At 36.3% G+C, this 26,498-nt stretch overlaps 2 protein-coding genes across 2 annotated transcripts in view; both read left to right on the top strand.

The window, feature by feature from the left end:
• Window positions 1–26,498, top strand: part of LOC145694780 (uncharacterized) — a 370,729-nt gene that overhangs the window by 114,583 nt on the left and 229,648 nt on the right. The gene's annotated exons all lie outside the window — the stretch shown is intronic.
• The window catches only part of LOC145694781 (THAP domain-containing protein 2-like), a 62,904-nt gene continuing 58,756 nt past the window's right edge, over window positions 22,351–26,498 (top strand). Inside the window, exon 1 of the mRNA XM_081771414.1 lies at window positions 22,351–23,589. Within this exon, the coding sequence (XP_081627540.1) occupies window positions 23,252–23,589 (338 nt within the window). The 5' untranslated portion in view covers window positions 22,351–23,251. The remainder of the gene's footprint in view (window positions 23,590–26,498) is intronic.

The following is a 26,498-nucleotide window of genomic DNA, read 5'->3' as shown; positions in this document are numbered from 1 at the left end:
CATAAAACACAAAAAATACAAAAAAGAACCTCTTCAACCCCTCTATAGGCTCCGCCTCCAAAAACTGGCTATATATACAAACACCTCAAAGCAAAAGTCATCATTTGTTAACTGGTCATATCCTACCTATCTCTCCAAGCTGCAACGGGCAAGAAATATCCTCACTTATCTCCGAGCTGCAACGAGCAAGAAATACCAACGTTAACTCTGAGCTGCTACGGGCAAAAGGTTCCTTTAGACCCATCTGTACCGGACAGGATCATCCTTAACAAGCAAACCTCAAACCTCCGAGCTGCAACAGACAAGAGGTCCAATTGTAAAGAAAAAGAAAAAAAAACTTTTAGAGACTTACTTATTTGTAATCTTGTATACAAATTGTAAAAATACTTTTATAATAAAAAAAAAGGCGAGGGAAAAATATTAAACCATTACTCTAACAAGTATTACAATATTAAAACCGGAAGTGGTAGTAAATGTTTAGAACTTTGGCTGCAATAGAAGAATAAAGTCGGGAATGAAACCTATTCTTGCGGTGTTAAATTTGTATATATAAGACAAACAAATCGTTTTTTCGCTGTGTGTTTCTGTTTTTTCCACTACGGCGATCAGTAATGAAACCAGAAATAATATATTTTCAAAATTAATTATTTGAACAGAGGGATAAATGTTTAGATGAAACTTATTCATACGATTCTGAATCCACATCTAAAAGTCATTTCTCGCTTTCTCTTCCCGTTTTTATTTTACGGAGATTGATACTGAAACCACAAGTTGTAGTGGATTTCTGCTACTTTCGGTTTTATAGATAAAAGCGGAGGTGGAATGCATTCTCTCATTATCTGCTATCGTGTTTGTTCTGTCTATGATGATCAACGTTGAAACCCGAAATGTCCAACTGGGTTTGTACCACTTTTGGTTGTAACCTTTCTACACCCCCCCAGAGATTTGAACAAAGTCGTAGACTCTCATGTTAATGGCCCTGGTGAGCCTCTAATTATCACAGAATCATAATTGATATATCGTTGGCTAAAGCTTATAGAAACCAGCTTCCAATGAGGTATCATTTGTGGAATTTTTGTCCTATTCGTAGAAGAAGAAAAAGAAACAAAAAGTAAAAAATGTAGTGTTGCCACGAGACGAGACTTTTTTCGTGTCTCGTCTCGTCTCGTCTCGTTTACGAGACGAGACACGAGACGGGACAGAACCCTCTTAGACGAGACGAGCCAGACTACTTGTCCCGTCTCGAAAGCGAGACGAGACACGAGACGAGACGGGACGTCTCGTGAAATGTCTCGTCTCGTCTCGTGTCTCGAAAATGAAAACGCTGGCGGGAATGGCCAAGATTGAAATTGCCAGTGGTCATATAGATTGCAAAAGGAAAATCCCCTTTGTGAGAAAACATGTTGAAAAGCCTTCATAGAAAAGTGTCCTCTGTCTATTGAATGAAACAATCGTGATACATGAGCTTCCAGGAATATCATCCTTAATGTCTTGTCCCTAATTCCCCTTGCTGTAAACTGAGGAATTCTCATTTTTTTTATTTCTGGCTGGAATGATGACAAACAAAATCAAAGACAGGGAAGATTTTTACAAGGTCAAGAAACCGAACTACCACCACCATCTATTCAATTTGAAAACTGGGTAAGGTCTACACTTGTCTTTATTCTCTGGTGGCGGTATTCTTTTTGCTATATGAACCGAAAACGGCAATTGAAGTATGTCATCTTGCAACTAAAATTTTGTCTTCTCTCTCTCTCTCTCTCTCTCACACACACACACACACATAAAAACACACTTTTACCATTTTACCAATCGCTCCCTTATTATACAGCAGTCATGTTGTAAAATTCACCTCTTCGTTTGGAAGGCGGGCGAACGGCAAAAGAAGCAAAGATATTATCGACGAACCCTTCAAATTGTTTGCTTTCAGCAAATTTATGATACTAATAATAACACTTTAGGTAAAGAAGTTTTACAGGGGGACCTTCGTTTTGTTACGCGGAAATGTTTGATCTGACCAGAGTGCGAAATTGCCCTCTGCTTCCATGTTGAGAGGAGGAGAATACTTCCCTTTCCTAGTGAATAATATTCATTAGGACCTGAATTATCTTCAGAAATTGTTTCTTACAGGCGCACTAAACCTCTCGAACTTGATAAGTGTAAAGAACATTTGGTATAATATTCATGGAACTCCGTTGAAAGCAGAAAATATCATGAGAATGATCAAAATTTGAACATTGAAGAATATAATTAACAGAAAAGAAATAGGATACCCAAACCATATTTTTAAACCTGTTATAAAATGTATATCCTATATTTTACTAATTCCTTACTCCCATGAAAGTATCCTGGGGAGGATATTCTCTCCATTTTTTACAGACTGAAATCCTTTTATCGCGTACGATCCCCCCCCCCCTGACACAGTACGAAAAAACAAATGTTGTTAAAATCCATACACATGACTCTTCCGGGACTCAACCCGGGGCTTTCAAGCCGATGGTCTATCGCCGCAGACCGCTCGGCTTGGTATGAAGATGTACGTTGTATGATTGCGAATAGATTCCGACAATATAAGGAACTTTAATCCAAATAAATGGCCACCCAAAAATCAACTTTTTTTTAGCCATTAGCTAATCTGGGTGTACTGTCATGAGTTTGTTACACAAACGGGGCAAGCACCACATAGTAGCACACACCCCGCGGTTATGGGAACAGATTTGAACCATGGAGATGAAGACTGGCCCCAAGCATTCTTTCGTCCGATGTGTCGTTCAGCTCCCATTACTATGGCACTTTAAGTAGAGCTTAGTGTGCAGTAACATATGAAATTTCAATCAAATACTTTCCATTACTCAATAAAATTATTTGGTTCCGAGCTTTTTTTTAAAAAAAAATAATTGCAACAAATCTATATATGCTAAAATGGAAAGTAGTTTTTGGATTGTTATGGGTTAACACTGTGAAACATAAAGGCTGGAATATATGAAATCAAAGTGTACACACATATCTATCTCTCTATTTATCTATATATCTTTCCATCTCTCTCTCTCTCTCTCTCTCTGTATATATATATATATACAGACACTATAAAGCAAGTGGGCTGATAGTATACGATAGTGTCGGGGATGATGACACCTTTACATCGAACTTTGCTTGTCGTGTAAACATTATTTAACGTTAGTGTCTTCATCTTCGACGTACCTATGAGCAATTTACTGTATATTCGTGTATTGAAACTGGTGAAACAAATTTCAATGTTTTAGAATGAAAAAAAAAAAAAAAGCCAGGGTCGAGAAGCCTCAGATAACTAACACCAGAGATATATTATCTTGTAAACTATTTGTCCTTGCCTTGTGAGCTTATTTGAATTTATTTTTAAGACCTTTAGGCAACTTTGGCCGAAAGGATGATGATGGGAAAATTAGTGGAATGAAGAAAGTGGTAGGATACTAGACAACTTAGAGAAAACACACACATTCGAAAAATGAAATGAAATGACATGAAATCTTTGAGTTTTACGTCCCACGGTTATGCCGGTTGGCTAAAGGAGACAGTGAAGATGAGTAATGAATGAAATGGTGGAATGAAGAAAGTGGGAGGAAACGGGAAAACCCCGAGAAAACCCACGCACACGGTGTTTGTCCACCACCAAGTTCACTTGGCGGGGCTGGGATCGAACCCGAGACCCCAAGCACCAGAGGTGAACGCTCTACCACTGAGCCACCGCGGTCCCCACACACATTCAATGTTTGTCCACCACAAAGCTCACATGGCACTAACCGAGATCGAACCGACTACCACATACACCAGAGGTGAAGGCTTCACGGTGTAGCTACCGTGACATTTCTTGTCTTGTGTGTTCTGGGTAATACTTGTAACTTACAAGGGAAGAGAGGGAGATTATATATCGAAGTGGAAGATGGTTTATATACCAATCGAAAGCACTAATGAAGCCTATTACAAAACTGTAATAAAAATTTTCCGAATGCATATACTATGCGAGTTATATGGATATACAGAGTGTCCAGATAATCCGTTACCACCCCTTGAAATCGCAAACGATAAGACAGATGCCAAAACTCGAAAACATGTGTTTGATCATTTTAAAAGTACAACGTATCAAAGCAAAAATTCTTGTCACAAGGCCACCCGCAGTGTACTGGGCGGGGTCCAACTCAAAAATTACAAAAGGTAAGGGGGTCAAGTAGCATATCGTTCGAAATTTCTGGGAAATAAAAGAAGACGGAACACGTCTCAATACTCTAAAGTTACCTTGTGCAAAATGGCGGCCGGTCAAACTGTCAGCAAAAACGTCATTGTAAAGTCGATGGCCACCCCCCAAAAAAATCCTGAAACGGTGAGGTAGATGTCAAAATAGGAAAACATGTGTGTCATCATTTCAAAAGTACAATGATTGGAAGTAAAAATATTTGTCTCAGGGTCCTCCACAATGTCCCAGGTGGGGTCATGTTCAAATTGTTCAAATGGCAAGGGAGGTCAAGTAGCACATCGTTTAAAGCTGTTATTAAATGAAAGCAGATAGAACAAGTATGGACGTTCTACGATAATACTGTGCAAACATCTTGCATTTTAGTTGTTCTTTCTGTAACCGGGTTTTAGTTTATTTTCACTTTCATTCTTGTACTCAACGGAAAGAAAGGAAATGCCCCTACTGTGAGATTCTGCTCTTTGAGCCCAATAATATCTAAATAAAGAAAAAAAATAATAGAATAAAAGCAAATTAAGACATAAAGAAAAGAAACGACAACATTTGACATCTTTGAGTATAGAACTGACTAGTTAACATATAATGTACTTTCACGAACATAAATAAGTAGAGGTTGGAGCCATCAGAAGTAAAGACTCTTACCTCTACTTATTTATGTTTATGACTGCACAACAGTGGTACTTATGCTCGTTATCTGGTTTATCAATTATAAAATGATTCAAACGAAAGAATTCCTTGCACCAGGAAGAGTAAATACGTACAAATGTCTCAGAATGAAAACAAGTGCCGATTGCAAAATGGAAAGTGAACGTGCTCAGAAAATCGAAATGAAGATGTACATTTTGACCGGCCGCCATTTTACACAGGGTAATTTTAGACTATCGAGACTTGTTCCGTGTTCTTTTATTTCTCAACAGCTTTATTTGACCATATTTGCCATTTGAAAATTTTGAGTAGGACCCCGTCTGGAACCTTGTGGAGGACCGTGGGACAAACATTTTTACTTTCAATCATTGTACTTTTGAAAAGATGACACACATCTTTTTCTTTTTTGACATCTGTCTTACCGTTTCAGTTTTTTTTTTCTTTCTTTGGAGGGTGGCCATAGACTCTACAATGACGTTTTTGCTGACAGTTTGACCGGCCGCCATTTTGCACAGGGTAATTTTAGAGAGTTGGGACTTGTTCGTCTTCTTTCATTTCCTAAGAAGTTTCGAACGATATACTACTTGACCCCCTTACCTTTTGTAATTTTTGAGTTGGATCCCGCCTGGGACTCTGCGGGTGGCCCTGGGACAACAATGTTTGCTTTGATACATTGTACTTTTATAATGATCAAAAACGTGTTTTCCAGTTTTAGCATCGTCTCATCGTTTGCGATTTCAAGGGGTGGAAATGGATTTTCTGGACACCCTGTATATTCATATAACTCGCACAGTATATGCATTCGGAAAATTTTTTATTACAGTTTTGTAATAGGCGTCATTAGTGCTTTCGATTGGTATATAAACCATCTTCCACTTCGATATATAAGCTCCCTCTCTTCCCTTCTTAGTTGTATCTTGATTAGCATGGTGCAGCCTGCTAAATTTTACTTTCGTTCCCATAGTATGCTGCTATATTTTTACGAGACAAGACGAGACAAAACGAGACAAACGAGACGAGACGAGACGGGACAGAACCTCTCGAGACGAGTCACGAGACGGGACGAGCACATTTTTTCGAGACGAGACATGCTTTGCACGAGACGAGACGAGACAGACTGAAGTCTCGTCTTGTCTCGTCTCGTGGCAACACTAAAAAAATGTTAAAAAATAGAATTTGTGGGGCCCTGGCAACCCTTGCTGACAAAATTATGGTAATGTGTAGGCAACACACTTATGATAATAATAATGGTAGCCGTTGTTGCAATAAGCGAGATAAAAATTCAGAACGAAATTCCTATATAAAAAAACGCCCTGTATATAATTTTCAAAGAGCTGTTGCGGACCTTCTCGTTGGCAGCCCTGGTGACCCCTCAGTTATCACAGTCATGTCACATCATGTACAGCTTCAAGAATCATGCTTCTGGACCAATTCAAAGAAAAGATATCTTGTACTTATGTAACCATCTTGAAAACAAATGTAATTAATGTTTAAAAAAACTGAGACTCAAAAAATTGTCCAACTTTGCTCCCTCTTCTCTTCCATATAAATAAAAAGTACACATACAGGGTACTAACACGCAGTGAACTATTTCATTGCTTTACGTATTCATTTTTATGAGTGTACCCCAAGGGGGAGAATGGTCCCCCCCAAAAAATATGCAAAAAACAAAAAAGCACGAATGATACCTCCCTTCTCCACCGTGGTACCTCCTACATAAATAAAATATATATCAGCGGAAAGCTTCATCCCTCAGAAATACATTGATACCAAAATTATCTTCATAGCGTAATTAGGGGTTGAGCTATTGAGGTTTAACGCCTTGACGCAGTAGTTGCGTCAATGAGAGTTTAAAGGTTAATAGAGGGGATGGAACTGAAATCGATTGAAAAAATTAGAAACGCTTCTCATTATGTCTTACCGTTTTCTTTCTCTGATACCTATGGACAGACAGACGGACCCAGACGTTCTATAAGACTTCCATTACTTAATGCATAGTGTAGTTTGGAAGCCTAAAAAGGGTAAAGAACCGTAAAAAAAATAAAAGAAAGATTTTTTAATAAAAAAAATCAATTTACAGCAATTTGCCAGAAAAAGTCATGAAACGCAGTGGGAAGTCTTGGATAACTTTCTTTATAAACATAAAAGAAAGACGAACGTTAACGCGGTAACGAGAAGACAAAAAAAAAGAAAGAAAGAAAGAAAGAAAGAAAGAAAAAGAAAAAAGTTGAAATTCAGGAATGTGCAATGAACTTAACTAACAGGCTTGTCTCAGTGCAATTCGTGGCTCATTTGTTTCGTGACGTGTTAACACGATTTAGAAAATGAAAAATTGCTGAACCGTTTCTCTTTATTTCTTAAATACAGCTCAATCAGTATTTGTCCATCCGTGTAACAGTTCTTCATATGCTTTAACGCATTGTTTTACACCGCACTCTTGTCTTGTACTATAGTATAGAATTTCAAAACTAACTGCTTTGAGATGTTTAGCGAGAAGTATAGTACATAACCGTGGGAATTACTGGATTCCGCGGATATCTGAATAAAGTAGTGAAAATTGTAAATTTTCTAAATAAATGCACACTTGTACAACCAAAGCTTTTTAAAATAAAATTTGAAGCCTCAAGATACTCTAGGGCCCATTAATACAGGGTGTCAGAGAAGTCCTCGTACTTCTAATTCTGAGTATCATAGAGAACAATTTCAGAGTAAATTTTTAGGTGTGGTACTGGTAACCAGGGGCGGATCTAGGAGGGTGATCGGGGCGATCGTCCCCCCAGAAGGGGAAACTTTTCTTATTTTATGTATAAATAAAACCCATCCCAGAGTTTGGAGCTCTTAAAAGTAGCTCCAAGTAGCAGTATTACAACCTACCGCCCCCAAAAGTCCGTCCTGGATCCGCCCCTGATGGTAACCCTGCTTACATGATCACATACGGCAGTGTGGTATCACTGCTTTTAAGGTCACGTAGAGGCCTTGTGTGGAGGAACTCTTTCGAACGATAACTCCTCAGATACTCCGCAACATATCCAAGAAAAATTGAGACGTATACATCTGTGTATACACCTCGATCGAGCACGTACGGGTCCAATGGATACGTATAGTTCGTGTATGTAAGTACTCAAATATAGTAGGTCTATGTACTAAATAAATAACTAAGATTACACTGACTCCTCTCTGTAATGCTCAAATTTAGGAGTACAGAGACTTCTCGGACACTCTGAACATAAAAACGCCTATATCGTGATTTAGAACACTTTTTTATTCTTCTCCATCCTAAAACTCGGATGTTCTGGCTCCTGTCGATGATCATTGCCAAAAACAAGTTTTCCGGATGGACAAAGTAAGCGTTGAAGGTAATCACAATATACAGGATTCTTCTTAATTCCTCTGGAAGAAAGGATGCAGACCGAGTGAGTACCCATAAGTGTCGCGTTCCGCTGGTAAGAGAAGAATTTCGCTTTATTTCAAACCAAACTTGTGCAAATACTTTGGTGACATACTGTGCAAGCCAACGAAGTGCTTCTTCGGGATTTTCGGTGCAAATATATAATCGGAGAATGCGAGAACCTGTCATCAACCATCGGAACATGACAATTAGTCCAGGCTTTTTCTTCAGAAGGTCTGGCGGATACAAACCTTCTGAAACTGCTTGGAAAATGTCCAGAAGGTATGGCTGATCGTTACTGGGCTGTGCATAAACTTACAATGTTTCCGACTTCTTATGAAATAATGCTTTACGTATTATTACTGTCGTGTATAATGTTGTAGGTAAATATATATTTTATATTATTGCGCAGCCGATTTCAAAATTATTTGACATCAGATTACTTGATTAAAACTTTCTTTATAATATAAACGGGTCTAAAAGAAATTGTTCACGATAGTGAAAAAAGCTTGAATGTAAAGTTGACAACATATTTTTACGCTATATATGAAGAACATGAACTGAAACCTAAAAATACAGTTTTTCATCGAATTGATTACAATTTTTAACTACATAGGAACAGTTTCGCATCTCACTTTTCTCTTGTGTTTTATTTTCAACCTCAGACTGTTTCAGTATGAAAAAGAACCAAAGGTTATAGCTATACAGCACAGCACAATTTTCTTCGTGGTGTCGTGTGGGTTGCATAGCCGCTGCTACAAAAATATTCATGTCCCATGAGGCAAAGGAAGGGGTTGACCAACAAAATCCAAATTTTGTGTGTTGACTACGACTAAGATGAGGCTACTTTTCTGAAACCCGGCCAATCGAAATCCAGAAAAAAATCTTTTTCGGACCACCCTACTGCCCAGCTTGGTTCACGACGTTGGGTATGCGTAAATTGGGAAGCATCGGCCGAGAGTCGAACGCTCTAACTACTGGACTACACAGAAACGACTAATATTCTTAATTATTTGTTTTTATTTAAAGAAGTTAATAGTCTTTGGTGTGAATGGATTGTTTTTACACTACCAACAAAATTTTCAATATCATTTCCATGTACTATGTTACATTTGTAACGTATTTGTAACATTTGTTTGCCATCCAATAGAACATCTTAAGAACAGACCTTCACATTCAAAATTTTCAACCATTTTGGAAGCTCCAGATGAGGCTGACACATGCTTTTTTTTTTTTTTTTTTTTTTACTTCATCGCCGATTTTGTCTTTACCTTCTTCTTCATCATCACATAGATTGTGTTTTTGTGCCTCTGGATAGCTGGAAACCAATTGTAACTACACTCTTCTGTTTGCAATCTATCCAACAACAAGAATTTTAGGAAAACTAAAAATAGATGAAAAGACTGCGATCTTGGCCAATAATTAGTTTTTGAATCAACGACCACAAAATTTTTGAACGGCCCCTAAATCGAGTTTTTGTATTTGCTACGGAATAAGCACATAACTGAGTTAACTTTTGGATTTGGGTTTCTCTACACTATATTTAGTTCGCCAGATATAAGGCCTACAAGAAATTTTTTGATTGAAATAAATTGGATCTTTTGATCCAATTGGATCAGGAACCACAAAATTTTTTAACTGGCTCCTAAATCGAGTTTTCGTATTTTCTACGGGATAAGCACATCATACTGAGTTAACTGACAATTTGAGTTTGGCTACACTATATGTAGTTCTCCAGATATAAAGTGTACAAGAAAATTTTTTATTGAAATATATTGGATCTTTTGATCCAATAAAAAAAAATCTTGTACTGTATTAATTTGAATTATCTAAACAGGAGGTTCAAATGTTCGATTTTACCCACTTTTTTTGCCATTGTTTTCAATACGGTTTTCAAGGAGAGTAGACTTTTGTTCGAATTATCCAATATTTCGAATTATCCCAATTCGAATTAGCGAGAGTCCGCTGTGTTTTTATTTTCCTACACCACACTCTTCAATTCCCTTCGTTTCAATAGTTCCCTAACTGAGTCACGTTCTTGGATCAGGACCAAAATTTCTTACGGTCATGTAACTCGTATTTTCAATAAAATCGCTCTTAAGTTGCTCTCACGGTTCACCCTGTATACTAATCAATAAAATTATTAAGAAAGACAAACTATAAGCCGGCTGTATATTATTACTAAATATCAAGTTCAATATTACACAATGACATGCCACGTGTATTTACTAACTGGTCATTTAGACTGAATTGAGTTGTCTTTGCGTGCGTATGGTAACTATACGTAGAAATGTTGTTTTCTTCAAAATCAACGAAGGGTGGCCTCTTCTATCATATCGTACAATAAAAACCAAACAAGTTTATACTATCCAGAGAGCTAAATTGTATGTATCGAGATAGGAGCAAACGACTTTTTCTCAATTACGCAACACTTTATTACTGCCATGGCAGGAATCCTGAGAATTCATCAAAAACACTATATCGAACATTTTATGTTTGTTGAACTCGTTTCTACGAAACACATGCTTTTCACAGGATGAATTATGAAATATCCTATACCAGTATAGATGTGTTGTTAGTGCGCTTTATTTTATTTTATTTTATTTTATTTTATTTTTTGCGCGTAGTTCCTAGCTTGACTTTCTGCAAAGGTGATTAGGTATCTTGGATATCATGCGGCAAATTGGGGCTACCCACCACTAAATAAAAATCTACCTGTGTGCTACTGATCTCTCACACTTCACGGGATGATGTTCTTTGAGTGACTTGGCACGCCGACAAACACTATACAGATTATTCTGACAAAACTTGAAATCATTGGGGTGGGTCTACTTGGACGTTCCCGACGCAGGGGAAGAAGAACATTGTGTGGGATTGGCAGACGTACATAGACATAAAGAAAACTTAAGAATCACGTGTAAGAACCAAAAGGGAAATTATTCTAATACGTTCTTAAATTAGAATAGAGAAATGAGGTGCACATTTTCCATAGAGAATGATTATTTATTAACTCAATAGTGATCAATTTTCTTGACATGAGGTAGCATTGGTGATAAGAAGATCAGGAGCAGAAGTTTCAACACACAGGTTAGAGTTACACAAAAAAGTAGATAATAGGTGAAACTTCAGTGTTAAGTAATAATATATTCCTGGAAGCTGTTCATTATTTAACCAATCAATTTTGGAGACACAAAATTTTCTAAATATCGGCATGTCATTCTCAAAAGGATTTAACCTGCTAGAAATGTGATTCAGGTAAGTTTCAAGGATCACAGGGGAAAGGATTTTATGAAAATAAACACACCATATCAAAAGGTTTTTCACAGACTTACATTTTAATTCAAATCACACACATTCACTTATAAGGTGGAGATCAAACCTGCAATTCACTGTAAAATTTCTTTAGTGCTATCAGGGACTCACCACCTCTTTAACACGACTCTTCATTATATAATTTGTCTGCTCGAAATCAGATATATGTATTTTGTGAATAGTCTTTATGAATGTCGGAAACCAGATTTCTGTTATCGCAAAAATTATCGTATTTTGAGTCAGAAATTGAAGAGAAAACATCACTACTCTTGTTCTTAGTCCACCAGTATTTTGATACCAAATTTTAAAGTTAAGATTCATCATGTTTAATAGAAGAATTATGATTGTTAATAACTTTGTCATACACTCACAATTTACCGTAGAATGGTCCAATAAGAATCACACTTTACGATCCTTAATTCGGGAACAATCTGTTTTGTTCACCTCTCCATGAAATGAAGAATAAGAATTATGTTTGGTCTTTAGTCTGGTGTAAACTACATCAGCTACACTGAGTTCCTTAGTAATTTCTTCAAGTTCTTCATAACGGGTTGACTTGTCTCAAAGAGTGTTTTTTTCTTGATTTAGACGCCAGATTTGAATGACCTGAACCACAGTCAACAGTGAGTTTCTTTGGTTCTCTTCGAGAACTTGAGTTCGGCAAGTTATTAACTTTCCGAACTTGAAGTGACTTGTTATTTCTGGATATTACATGGGACTAAAATGAAGGTGTTAACTTAGAGGACAGTCACTCATGCTTTTCAGTTTCATTATTATCTGTTAAATTTGGGAAATGGTCTTGGTCATTGATGTGAGGAGTCGGTATAATATTTAGTTCGAGTCCTAGTTTAAGGTTGAAATTTTTATGGGTATGTACTTTTTCACCAATTAACAAATCTCTCAACAGAGTTTTGTTTCTTCAAATTTACAATTTCCCTTCTAAATTCAAGAAGCTCATGCATAAGTACACTTCTGATTTTGTTTACACTAAACTCAAGTAATTTCCATATCATTTCAACGTCTATAGAGGAGACCTAACAACAAGATAACTGGTCATCTTGTTTCCGTTCATTACTGAGATATCTAATTGCCTACTACTAGCTGAGGCATCACAAACAGAGAATTTATCTTTCTGAACCCAAGCGTTACATTTAAATTCACTTAATTGAATATGTTCTTTCTTACTTACTTGTTCGAAACAATTAGTGACATTTTCTTTGACATACATTACATTTGATGGTTTTTTGCTTTCCATATATGTATATTGATTACATTGTGGACAATCATCAGCTAGAAATACTATTTAATATGACGAAATAATAAGTTAAAAAAAATACAATAAACACAATTAAAAGAAGTGAAAGTAGAATCCAAATGGCCAAAACGGAATTTGCTCAGACAAAATAAAAAAGAAATTAGCTTCTCGACCTGCCAGAGGACCTAAAATTACTGAAGACTTCACGACTCAACCTATAACATTGTTAGCCACCATAGAGTCCTAGTGCAAGATACTAGCGCAAAGCACCTCGACTTACTGATCACAGTTTTTCCAATCTCATCTCGTGGAAGAGGGGGTAGTTGCTCGTTGATAGTGAATGACCAGAAAAAAGGAGGAGGTGGAAATACTTAAAAGAAATGAACAAGCACGGGGCTAAAGGCTGAGAGGCGATCATTATTATTATTATAAAAAAATGTTTAACTTAATATATTTTAACCAATACAACAAAAGATATATTTTAGCTTGATGTGAATGGAAAGCAAGTAATACCAACTAATTTTAATTGAAACTTTAAAATACATTGTTTAGAAAATATTATTTTAGTACATTAACTATTTTTATTAGATCTTAATTTTAATGATTTTTTTAAATTAAAGAATTTGTGTACGTTTACTTCCTAACAATGGTTCTAACCCGCTAAATTTACAATTTGCTTATAATTCATTATAATTATTTTATTTGTAGCTTATTGGGTTAGGTATTATTATTATTTAATATTTTTACAAGTGTATTTTTGGGCACTTTAAGTTATTATATAAGATTTAGGATTTAGATTTCTAAGCTCTCGGCATCTATGGCCATTTAGCCGGTCGCTATGAGGGATGACATCCCTCGGCGAGCACACCATCCGAAGAAAGGGAAGGAAGGTAGCATCCTGGGACCTATAAGTTAGATACCACCCCGGCATTTGCCTGGCGTGAATGAGGAAAACAGGAAAACCTTATTCAGGATGGCCGGGCTGGAAAAGCTTTTTACACTTTTCCGACCGAGTACTCCAACTATTTATTATTATTATTATTATTATTATTATTATTATTATTATTATTATTATTATTATTATTATTATTATTATTATTATTATTATTATTATTATTATTATTATTATTACTACTACTACTACTACTAATAATAATAATAATAATAATAATAATAATAATAATAATAATAATAATTTAATAATTTGAAAGCAATCCTCAATATAATCTAACAAGTTTTTCTTCTTGAACATCCACCTACTTTAATCCAAAACTATTATATTGGGCATGTTGCTACTTTATTTCTTTAAAAAAAAAAAAAAAGAAAAAGAAAAAGAAAAAAAAGTATCATTAATTTCATTGCAAAGTTTGTATCGTTATAGCCATTTAAATTTGTACCGCTCCTATGTTAAAGAAACGATCAATAAACAATGTTAACACCATGCGTCTCGACTCATTGACTACGCTCTGGTGAAATTACCCATATGTCTTCAGTCTTGATGGCGCTTACTAATTAAAGACCGCAGGCTATTCACTAATTTTGATGTTAGCAGTTCATATAATTCCACACATTACAAGATCTTGTTACTATCAAATTATAACTTTTAAAACATGTAATTTAGACCCATCAACTTCATCACTTAGTTTTCTCTCTCTCTCTCTCTGAACGTAGATAGTAACATCACTTTCTTCAATGCGTAAACGCGAAAATAAAACACTATTCAAGTTGTGCTCGTATGTTAACTAACGTTTAAATTAAAAGCTTTCGTTTCTATACAGTGCACAACAGAATTCCCCCCATGCTTTAGAGATAGAACAGGAGGGATGAATGCTCTGAATTCACTGTATGGAAGCATCCCCCTTTTCATTTTGTGATGCTGGAAAAGAGGATTTTAGAACGCAGGTTAGTGCATGTAACGAAGAAGGGGGGGGGGGGGGGACAGGGAACTTACCGAACAAAATCCACCTAATTCAAATTTTATCACAGGTATTCAACGAGGATCGATTTTACCCATACGAGCTTGTCATTGATTTTTAAGAGCCACCCCAGTTCACGTACGCACTCAACACACTTACACACACACTCACGCAGAGCACATACATATAGAGAGAGTAACCTGCTACCACACAAACACACAGAAAACTACTCCAATGGCAACGGACTAGTAAAAAGATGATGGGCTTCCAACACGCTCTGCATAAATTACCATTTGAGAACGGTTTAAAGCATTGCTCTAGTTTCATAGAATAAAGGTTCAATGGTTAAAGCTACATATTTTGGTGCATAACTCAAACGGAAGATATATTCATGAAGAAAAAACATGTAGATTCTCGACCATACAGTAAGCCCAAAAGTAATCGCATCTGAATAGGATCAAATAAGTAAATTATCTATAATACAACACCAAGTTTAAAGTCACTAGAAAGAAAAAAAACAGCCCCAGCCTCAGGAAGACCAGAATCTATCAGCTGGCTTAAGGCACTCATGTCTTTAGAATGATGTGTGGTCAGCACATCAGCTCCCCTCGTTGTTAATGCTCCCCTTCTAGTTCACTATTTCTTGCTTTGAAATAGTTCCCTCGTTATCCTCGCGACTCTGTCTAGATCTGTAAAGGCGCTCTTGAGTAAGGGAATGCTGGTATTGGCCCTTGGTCAAGCTTGCCTTTTACATTCTACCTGATATTAAACAAATTTGGTAGGCCTACTAAAATGCCAATTTTGGTCGAAATTGGTCCAACCATTCTTGAGAAATGATAGTTCACGTTGTTTTCGAACTTTGGTTAAATTTAGCTCGCCAAACAACCTATCACAGACTTTATCGTTATCATTTTTAGGCCATTGGTCACACATTTATTGGTTTTGGTATTTGGTTTTGACTAACTTTGTCCTTTTGATCTTGGCGTGATACTTAAATTAGCTATAAACATCTTTTATGTTTATTTTGGTCCAAATCTGTCTTATTGTTTTCACGTCTTATTGTATTTATATATGAAAACTTCACTCGTACGTCGCATTTCTTTAACAAAAAAGTACCACAACTCAAAAATGACTATACCAGAGAGATATGATATTGAAAATGATCGTAAAAGGTAGGATCTTTTTTAAAACATTTGAAATGAAGGTATCTTCTCTTCCTGTTACGTAATTTGCCCCCTCTGTTAACTGCAGCAGTACAAATATTCAAATCGTTCTCCTGATAAGTTTTTGATTTCGTGTTATGCCTTTTCTCTATTGAAGAAGTAGTAAAATCAACAATTTTATGTTCCTACTAAGCAAGGGGTTTCAGTGGAGATATGAAATGTTTTTTATGTTCATGCATGTTTTTTTTTTTTTTTTTTTTTTTTTTTTTTTAATTGCTGATATTTGCGAAACATGCATAGTTTCTATTCTATTATCAGAGGAAAGGAAACAAAATTCAGAAAACGAAACAAACTGAAGAGATTAATATGATTTTCCCTTTAAATTCTCACGTAAATAATCCAGTAAGAATTTGTCAATCAGAAAAGATAGGTTATTTAGATGTAGTCTAACTCATAAAGACGTGTTAAATTCTAACTTGAATCACATTCTTGCCATAGTGAGCCTGTACATATACACAGAATACATGTCTGTGTAGAAAATAGAAAAAAAATATAAAATAAACTGAAAAAAGGCAGTATTCAGAAAAAATCTGGTAGGTCGCATTAAAAAAGAAACAGCAATCATTTTTAGTAATAACACTTGAAATACCATTTTATGCTTAATGTATATACAATTGAGACTTTCAGAACAAGATTCTAGTTTTCAAGATAGATCGGGTGTTAGAATCTTGACTGAAATTTACCTATAGTACTGAAACTAATAAAGAATTATCTAGTTAAAATGTCAAAATGTATAGAAACTCTACAATTAGATGCACTCATCTTATTAATGAGATTTTCACTATATTAAAATACATAGCTTGATTTATTAAACATCGTGAGCGTGTGTCATATATAGTTCCATGAGTCTTTGATTTTTATTATTTTCTTGCTTGCAGCTCCTGCTACCGCTGCTCAATAGCTAAATTACCATTATATACATGGTTTACAAATAGATCTGCGTCTATATATTTTTTAAAAGTCGTAATATAGGCACGAATATGTTATAAAGATCTTGAAAAGCTGGCATATATAATGCTGTAAACATTTTAATTTGCAGCTAAGAATTTTCTTGTCTGGTGGTTCTTCCCGAAAAACATATTCTGTTATTGTTTGTGTTTTAGTTGAAATTCGCCATATCTTTTTAGCAGCGAGGCTATATAAAACATAGACCTACAATTTAAACTAGAATTCGAATCATCTTAATGTGTTCGAATTTCAGTGCTCTTCCACCGGAAATCGAACTTGGGAACCAGTGCATCAAAGGCGCATACCCTAGCCACTAGAACAACGAGAAGAGCTGACAAAGTTTTAGTCTACTTTTCCTTACCTAGTTAAAATATCAGATGTGGATTAACACAGCTACTATCAGATGGGATCACTGAGCTATTAGAACAGGAGTAGGTTGGCCAGTTTTCTTTTCCCTGTGGTTCAGAAAGATACATGAAAAACTGAAGTTGAGGTTCAGATTTAGAATTAAGATTAGGGGCGCCACTAGGTAATTATGGCTTCATTACCTAGGTAGTCACTTGCACGCGATAAACATTGTTCTACAATAGTCAAATGTTACATGTGAAGCTATGCACCAATGCTATACGAAGAAGTAACATAGGGAAAGTAAAAATGCAATAAAATATTACGACAAGATTTGAATGTGGATATGACGAAGAAGAAAATTAGCTGAAACTAAATGAAAAGAGATTAAGACATGTTGGGGAAAATGAAACAGAAAATTCAACGCTGAGGATAGTTAAAAGATGGAAAATGATTTTATATAGTTCACGCTTTTGAGAAGAAACAGTATTCTTACGTGTAGTACAAACAACATAAAGTGTGTATAGAAAGTAAAACAGCTGGAAGTAAGAGGGAGCTACAATTGAACGAAATGCCGACAAATGATCATATCATATAGCCCATACGGCCGCCAGCTTTCCAGTTGTTAAAAAAGAAAGTTGATACAAGCACGGCAAATGGTAATGTTTTTCACAAACCACTAGAACTATCCCCGAAAAAAGCTTCAATGTTTTTAGCAAACAAGATTTCAAAAGCTTATCAAAATTAACATATGCTACTACCTAAACCAGGCCTAAATGTGAAAGGCGGAAATTTTGGCACCGGAAATTTTGGCACCAGTAGTTTTGACACGGTAATTTTGGCACCAAGAAACGAAGCAAACGGAAATTTTGGCACCATTTATAATAGAAGTACAGAAAATGTGAGAAAATACTCTGAATGTAATAGATATTTAAATTCACATGTTATTAACTAGGATTGTTCCAGCGCGACGAATCAAACCAGTGACGAATGTACAGTCAGCGACAAAATTTCTTTCTCTTCTGTAAAATTTATTTTGCTTATAACTTTGGAATTGATGGACTGATTTGAGTAGTTTTCTGAAATTTACCGAAAACTATATCTGCTTTAAGTTGCTGAATATTTCACTCAAATCTGTTCGTCCATTCGAGAGATATTCGGGGAAGAAATTTTAACATAGGAAAAGAACTTTTGTTACTGACAGTACAGACACCGGTAAAGATACTATTGGCAGTTTCATTATATATTCAAAGCAAGTTAAAATTCCCCTCTAATGGGTTTGTATTTTACTTTCAAGTGCAAACAGTAAAAGCTAATTGGAACCATGGAAATTGAAGTACAGAGAAAGAAAATTAGAACATACTCTGGATATAATAGATGTTAATGTACCAATTTATTTTGCAGAAGAGATTACACCGAGATTATTTCCATCGAAACTTCCGGCTCCCCTCTCACGCATATCCCAAAGCCTCATGAAAAGGTGCAATGATTTACAACTGGGATTATTGTGAACCATATATCATTGCAAATCATGTGTTATTGAAATTCATTTATTGATTTGTTAATTTTTCTTGCGTAAGTGTGTATTTAAGTTTTCTTAGTTAAGAGTTCAATAATTTTGACTTGCTTTGAATAGCTAATGAAGCTACCAATATTACCTTTTACTTGTGTTTGTACATTTGTCGCTGGTTTCATTATTCGTGCTGATACAGTTCTAGTCATTAACATGTGAACGTAAAATATCTATTATATCCAGAATATTTTCTATTTTTTTTTCTCTGTACTTCAATTTCCATGGTTCGAATCAGCTGTTACTGATTGCACTTGAAAGTAAAATACAAACTCAGTGCAGTGAACATAGTGCAGTCTTCAGCAACTCAAAGAAGATACAGTTTTCCATAAATTACAGAAAACTTCTCAAATCAGTCTATCAATTCCAAAGTTATAGGCAAATACATTTTACAGAAGAGAAAGAAATTTTGTCGCTGACTGTACATTCGTCACTGGTTTGATTCGTCGCGCTGGAACAATCCTAGTTAATAACATGTGAATTTAAATATCTATTACATTCAGAGTATTTTCTCACATTTTCTGTACTTCTATTATAAATGGTGCCAAAATTTCCGTTTGCTTCGTTTCTTGGTGCCAAAATTACCGGTGCCAAAATTACCGTGTCAAAACTACTGGTGCCAAAATTTCCGGTGCCAAAATTACCGCGCACCAATTCCAATATCCGATCACGCATCACTCCCAATACTCAATATCCAGTTTAATACTGTACAATATTTATTAATCTGCGTTTCTTACAAATTCTGTTACAATTACACAATTACACAAACACAATTACACACACTTTATTTAAAACACATACAGAGTGGCCCAAAAGTAGGTATACAGGTCGGCCAGTACGGACAGTCCCGTACTGACCGGCTCATGGCATTTTAATATAATTTATTGTTATCCATACAAGCAGTGACTTACAGTTTCTTTATTATTTGTTTTTAATCTCTTTTCACTCATACCTTAAGCTTGGAACAAACAGAAGCAAATAAATAATTATTTTAGAATTAAAATGTCATACTTTGTAGGACTGTATACCTACTTTTGGGCCACCTTGTATATTTGGATTCTACTTGATCTTAAATTTCTTAAAATCATCAGAGTTCAACAAAGAAACAAAGTCTAATTTTATCCTTGTTGCTATTTTGTTTAATTATTCTGAGACTATGAACTGGCAACTTTGTTCTTGAGTTCATTGTCCAAATGTTGTATTATTTATTTATTTAACAATCACCATATACAACTCAAACGCCATTTTATACTGGATATCTATCAACAATAATAGCAATGGAAAGGATTTGTGAAAGTATCGGTCAGGGCCTGTTTAGTAGGTATCATCCCGGCAGTTGCCTGGTAGGACTGACGAAAACCCTGGAAAACTCCAGTCAGGGCGGGTCTGCAACGGAAATCGAACCCACAACCTTCCGAATGCGAAGCCAACACTTTACCACTTAAGCTACTTCGCTAGGTGCTTGAGCTTATTTATTTATTTATTTATTTAAATGTTGCTGCACATTCACTTTACAATAACTATAAATGTCCACTGGTCAAACAATTGTCTTTTCAAAAGAAGCGAATTGCAAACGTTTGCAGCGAGGAGATTATACCTGATTTTTCCTTAGGTTCTTCGTCGAAGACGAAATGAACAATTTTCCTCCTTGGATTGTTTCTCCTTCTCCAGAGAGATACTTTTCAGAGGACTCCCCTCCCCCAAAAAAATACAAACAATCTTCTCCAGTCGCTCTTTTCGGGGAAGAAGTTCAAACCAAAGAACTATCGAAAATACTCTTGCTCCTTCGCGCCATTTACATTTTTCAAAAGCCTATATTTCGAAAAAGTGCTTAGATACGTATGTCATCCAATTAAATGGATCGATTTCAATAGATGTGGAGCTCATAATGCCGTTTACAGCAACTTGATATCTCAAATTGTTCTGGAGATATGGTAGAGTTTATAACACTGCTTAAAAGAATATAATTCCGAGAACTTGTAATTACACCTATCGAAAAATATTGTTATAATGTCATAGAATCAAACTAAATCAAAAATTATTTTTAAAAGTTTCCACAAATACACTATTTTAAGCAATATATTAAATTTAACATTTTTTTTTCTTATCTGCGGAATGGTTTGAGATATCAAACTGCTGTAAATGGCATGATAATCTTTATGTCAGTTAAGGAAACATCTGCTAGTGTGATACTTATCTAAAACTAGATGTGATACTTATCTAAATACTTTCTAGAAATAGAGACCTTTGAAAAAGTCAAATTTTTAATTCGTTGTATCATTGTTTCTACTTGTTCGAAAAACATCATATGGTAACCGTAGTGTTCGACACTATAGTCGTACGTACCTCCTCCGTCTTACTTGCGTTGGTTGTTACTGTTGTAGAAACCCCCAACATTTGGTTTGTTTTTCGATGTTTGCGATGCTGTAACATCCTTAGTTTGCAACATTACGTAAAAGTGTTCTATTATAACTTTTAGTTTAATATGTAGATTTAAAATATGTAATAACTTGACGTAGTACCATTTTAATAAATATAACTTTATGTTTGGTTGGCAACAGTGTTAATCTGGTTGTGTTGTACTGTATGTCAAACCATGTCCCCTTGTCGATACTTTGCGTGGTACGAAATTTCAGCGTTTTATATCTATAATTTAAAAAGTTGCAAAGCAGGAGTGTTATTTCAGATTTCGCTTGTGGGGGGCAAGAGCACCACCGACATAAGATTTTCACGTTTTGTATTAGTATATTAGTAGACAAGGGCGCCCATGTTGTGGTTTCCAAGGGGGGCAAGTATAAGCAACGTTTCAAATATAGTTTCAAATTTTGCTGTAACTAATGTAAAAGTTCTAGTGGGTTTTCAATATTCCCAAGGAAGGGGAAGGAGCGCCCCTGATGGGCGCCCTGATGGGCGCCCTTGTTAGTAGATAATCAATTAAAGTATATGTATTCCTCAAACTCTTGAGAGCAATTGCTCCTCCTACCCCCCGTAAATAACACCCCTGTTACAAAGGCTTATCAAAATAATTGGTCCACCTTCTTCCCTTTATAAATTTTTAATTTCACAGTTCATTGTGCGGTTTCTTTGTTAATTTCAGAATTGCCTCTATAGTTTGGGTTGAAATCGAGGAAGGTTAAGGTGGGGTAAGAAAGGCCCCCAAAATTAAAACTCCTCGGTCAGCAGCATTAGTTTATTATTGTTAGAATTATTTAATTACTAGCAAACTAAAACAATTTGCTGCTATTAACAATAAAATCTCATAGGGCTAAAAGCAACTGTTCTATCATCTATTAATCAAGTAGACCTAATATTAAATCTGACTTTACACAATCGTTTAAAAGTATAACTGCATAAAATAGAAAGTTTTCCAGTAATAGCCTATTTTCGAAAATAATTTTAACGAGGAACTTTAGACGTCATAATGAATTGCAGTTGCTTTCTAAGTATATAATGCTTTTAACACCACCAAGTTTAGGGATAAATCTTTACCAATTTTACAGGTCTTGTTCCGCGGAATGCTAATTGGCTAATTACTATAGCTAAAAGCAAGAAAGAGACGTCAAAATCTGGTAAGATAAATGGAAGAACTCCACGCAACATAGCAGTAGTCAGCATATAGAGAAAGAAGTTCTGAAGATTGTCAGAAGATGGCAGAAGCAGAGGTTATTGTCCATCTAACGGCAGTACAATGAACTACTACGAGAATTGAAGACGACTGGAAGAACAGACTATGACACGAGTCAGCGTACGAGAGCAGAGGATCAATACTCGACACCATCCATACTCCCGTTCCATCCTTTTTCCCTTTTTCCTGGTGACCGAACAGCGAAAATTTCTCGAGTTGCGATTGGTTAACGCTGTGATGACGCATGAGGAGGGACTCTGCAATCGAGGTTCTGGCTGGAAACGCGTACATTGAGACTTGATGGCGATAGGTCATGGGGAATATTTTTCGACAAATATTTTTGTTTTCTATGTAATCGACTGTGGTGTTTTTGTTTCAATTATCTCGTAGCCCATAAACGACAGAACTTGTTTCCATTTTTTAACGGAGAAATTTATTAACGTTCAGAGAAAGAAAACCCTAAACCAGATATCTGTGTTAAACAATGGAACAAACGTTGGGGTTGAGTGGATCTTCCAGAAATAGGGTTAACAGGACAACCACAATCTGCAACAACAAATAAGTTTTGATTCTGCATTAGTTTTGTAATTGACAATGAAGACTGTATCTGATCAATGAATCAAAAAATATTTTCAGTGATGAGTTGTTTCTGTCTCTCCAATATCAAAAATTGAGTTATAAAAAGAATGAAAAAATATCATAGAGGTGAGAGGAAGATACCTTGCGGTATTCCTCTTACATTCTGCGAAATAACAATACATGAAGCAATTAAAACCACGGTAAAAGAAGAAAAGTGATGCCGAGAAATTGTGCTGTACCAACTTGCAGGCGATTTCATAGGAAAGGTCTAAGTCTATCTTCGGGCAAACCTCTTATTTTCCACCGTTTCCCTAAGGATGAAGAAAGTAGACGCAAGTGGATCCAGGCGTGCAGAAGAGGAAATTCTTTCAACCCCAACACAAGTTTCGTGTGCTCAACCCATTTCAAGGAAGAGGACTATGAGAGAGACCTAAGAGGGGAATTGTTGGGACTTAGTTTAAAGAGGCTGCTCAAGAAAGGTGTAGTGCCAACGTTGAACATGCCCACGAAGATGAACATGTTCCATAAGTCCAGAAAGAAGAAGAGCATCAATTGGTAAGTACTTAATGGTATTGATCCATTCATCTTTCTTTATTTTCCTACTTTTTTCATTTTTTATCTGATTTGTTACGTGGTGTAGTTATACTCAAAAATAGTTACAGTCCTCGTTATGAAGTTATTTCGAATAATAGCCTTGCTTACTATCTTTCTTTTTCTTTCTCTTTTTACCTTTTTTTGTACATATTGATTGATAGATTTTGTTTGTTTATTTATTGCAATCTATCGCGTCTTTTCAGCAGTGCGGCTATGTGAGATGTGGACCTGTGAACCTTCAGTTTAAGGTGGAAACCGAACTTTCTAATGCGTTCAAATGTTATGGATCTCCCACCGGGAATCGAACCCGAGACTCCACGTGCACTAAAGGTGCACACGCTAGCCGCTGGACTAGCGGGGAAGGGCGATTAATTGATTAATATGTTATTTATGTTCTTTCAGCAGCAGGGTTGTATGTGACTAGATCTAGTTTAAATTGAAATTTGAATCACTGGACTCCGCTTCATGCTCTACTACTGGAAATCGAATTTGGGACCATGTGCACTAAAGGCACACACGCTATCCACTAGACTAGCAGAGGACAATTAATTGATTTGTATTTATGTTCTGAGTCAGCAGCAAGGCTATACATATGGTGAGATCTAGTTTAAAATGGAATCCGAACCACTATATTTTGCTTGATATCTCCCACTGGAACTCGAACCTGGAAGCTCGTATACCAAAGACACGCATAGTCGCCACTACCACCATACTGCTGACTGGTACTGTTTTGCGGGGGTGTATGTTCTTTTGAGCTGAGGAATATGTGAACTCGTTATGCTTATTTATATCTGTGATAGAATAGGGCATGGTTCACCGGGTCACGAATTTGTCCGGGTCATCCGGATCTAGGTTTTGTTTCTCAGACCCGGTGATCCAGCAGATCCGGTAACCCGGACAAACCTGATGACTCGGACACCACACAATGACCCAGACAGACGCAGTAACACGGATATCCAGACAAACACAGTAATCCGGACAGACACAGTGACCTAGACAGACGCAGTGGCCGGATACCTAGATAGGCACAGTGACCCAGAAAGACATAGTGACTCAGAGAGACCCGCTGACCCAAACAGACCCAGATATCCAGACAAACTCGGTATCCCTGACAGACTCGGTAACCCGAACAGATCCGGATATCTAGGCAAACTCGGTGACCCGGACGGACACAGTGACTCAGACAGACGCAGTGACCGGATACCCAGATAGGCACAGTGACTCAGATAGACCAGGTAACTCAAACAGATACAGTGACCAATAGAGACCCGAACAGATCCTGGTACCCAGACTCAGGCTTCATTCTCGGTATAACTTTTATTAATCAAGATACCATGTCTTGAATATTTCGAATATAACTTCATATTCATTCGTCTTCCCATAAATGCATTTTGAATATAGCCTATACAAAAAATAGGATAAAAAAAGCACTGTTTGGGCTCAATATTTCAAACGACAAGTTTTACAGATCGGTTAAACCTTGACGAGCCCTCATAAGAAAAACATATAGCTTATCTTTTCTGTAATCCTGATACGTTCGTATTCTGATAAGCTTGTAGTTATCTTTCAGTGCAATGCTTGATAAACACAAACACAAACAACGAAAGAAAGAAAATGATATTTACTGGAAACGCAATGGGAGAGGAGAGAATAATGTTTATTTTAAAATTTTATTAGTAGCCTCACACATATTCGTCATGTGTATGACGACGTTTCGTCTTCGGACCCTACCAGATCACTCCGGTCACGGGTCTTTCAGGGTCACTCCGTGTTATGGTTTGTCTAACTCAACGGGTCATGGGTTTTACCAGGTCACTCACTGAATTTGATGATTTATGACTGACTGCCTCTGGGTCGGCCGGGTCACGGGTGACAAAGTTCGTGACAGATTTCATCAAGATTTATTTGATTCGATTTTCAGTTCACCGTCCCGTTCAGCAGCGAGGCTATATGAGACCTCGACCTACAGTTTAACGTGGGATCCGAAGCAAATGAACTCCCGCCAGGAATCGAAACCAGGTCTCCCATGCCAAAGGCGCGTGCGCTAAGCACGTAGCCATGAGGGATCTCTCATAGTTCACGTAATATACACTGATTTATACAGTTTTCGCGTACAACCTACGAAGTTAACTTTTAACCGACTTCAATAGAAAGAGGAGTTGTTCAATTCAACTCGTTTATACGTATATACACATTGTGTTGCTGGAATGTTCACCCGTAACTTCGATATATGTGCACCGATTTTGATTTTGTTTATTTGTTTAAAAGAGTGGACCTTCCCAGTGGTCCCGTATAAATTTATTTAGGATTTAATGATAATTTATGGAGTATAGACCATGAAGCATCTCAACGGATGCTATGTTGAACTAAGTCGGTTCAGTTTTTTGATGAAAGAAGTTTTTTTTTTTTAAAGTTTATTTACTGAAATCATTGATTACCAATGGCAAGAGAACAACAACAATAAACTCTGGTAAATAGTAACAAAAGCTCATGCATTAGAAATTTCAATTTCGTTGGATAGGTGTCATCTGCTGGAGAATGTTTGCTGCCATCTAGCGGCGATATGTATAACTTCAACTACCTTTGCAAAAAACAAACAATTTTAAAATTCGCTTTCGCTCAAGAATTACCCTGTGGAGTAACGGTCGTGAGCCAACGTTACCCATTAAGATGTTTACGGATTCACTCCGTTAACGAGCGTGCTTAAGATAACTGCTCTAGCTATCTACTGCAAAAAAAGCAAAAAGTTCAAAAATTCGCTTCTGTTCAAGTGTTACCGTAAAGAGTAATAGACGGACAGACATGCTAACATTACAGTATTATAATAATCTGAAAGGGAAGCAGACAAAAGACGGTCAGGTTTGATTGAT

The sequence above is a fragment of the Thermobia domestica genome, chromosome 9, assembly GCF_964235325.1.
Source record: "Thermobia domestica chromosome 9, izTheDome1.hap1.1, whole genome shotgun sequence".
NCBI lineage: Eukaryota > Metazoa > Arthropoda > Insecta > Zygentoma > Lepismatidae > Thermobia > Thermobia domestica.
Note: the sequence above shows the minus strand (reverse complement) of the source record. Positions and strands in the feature narration are given on the sequence as shown.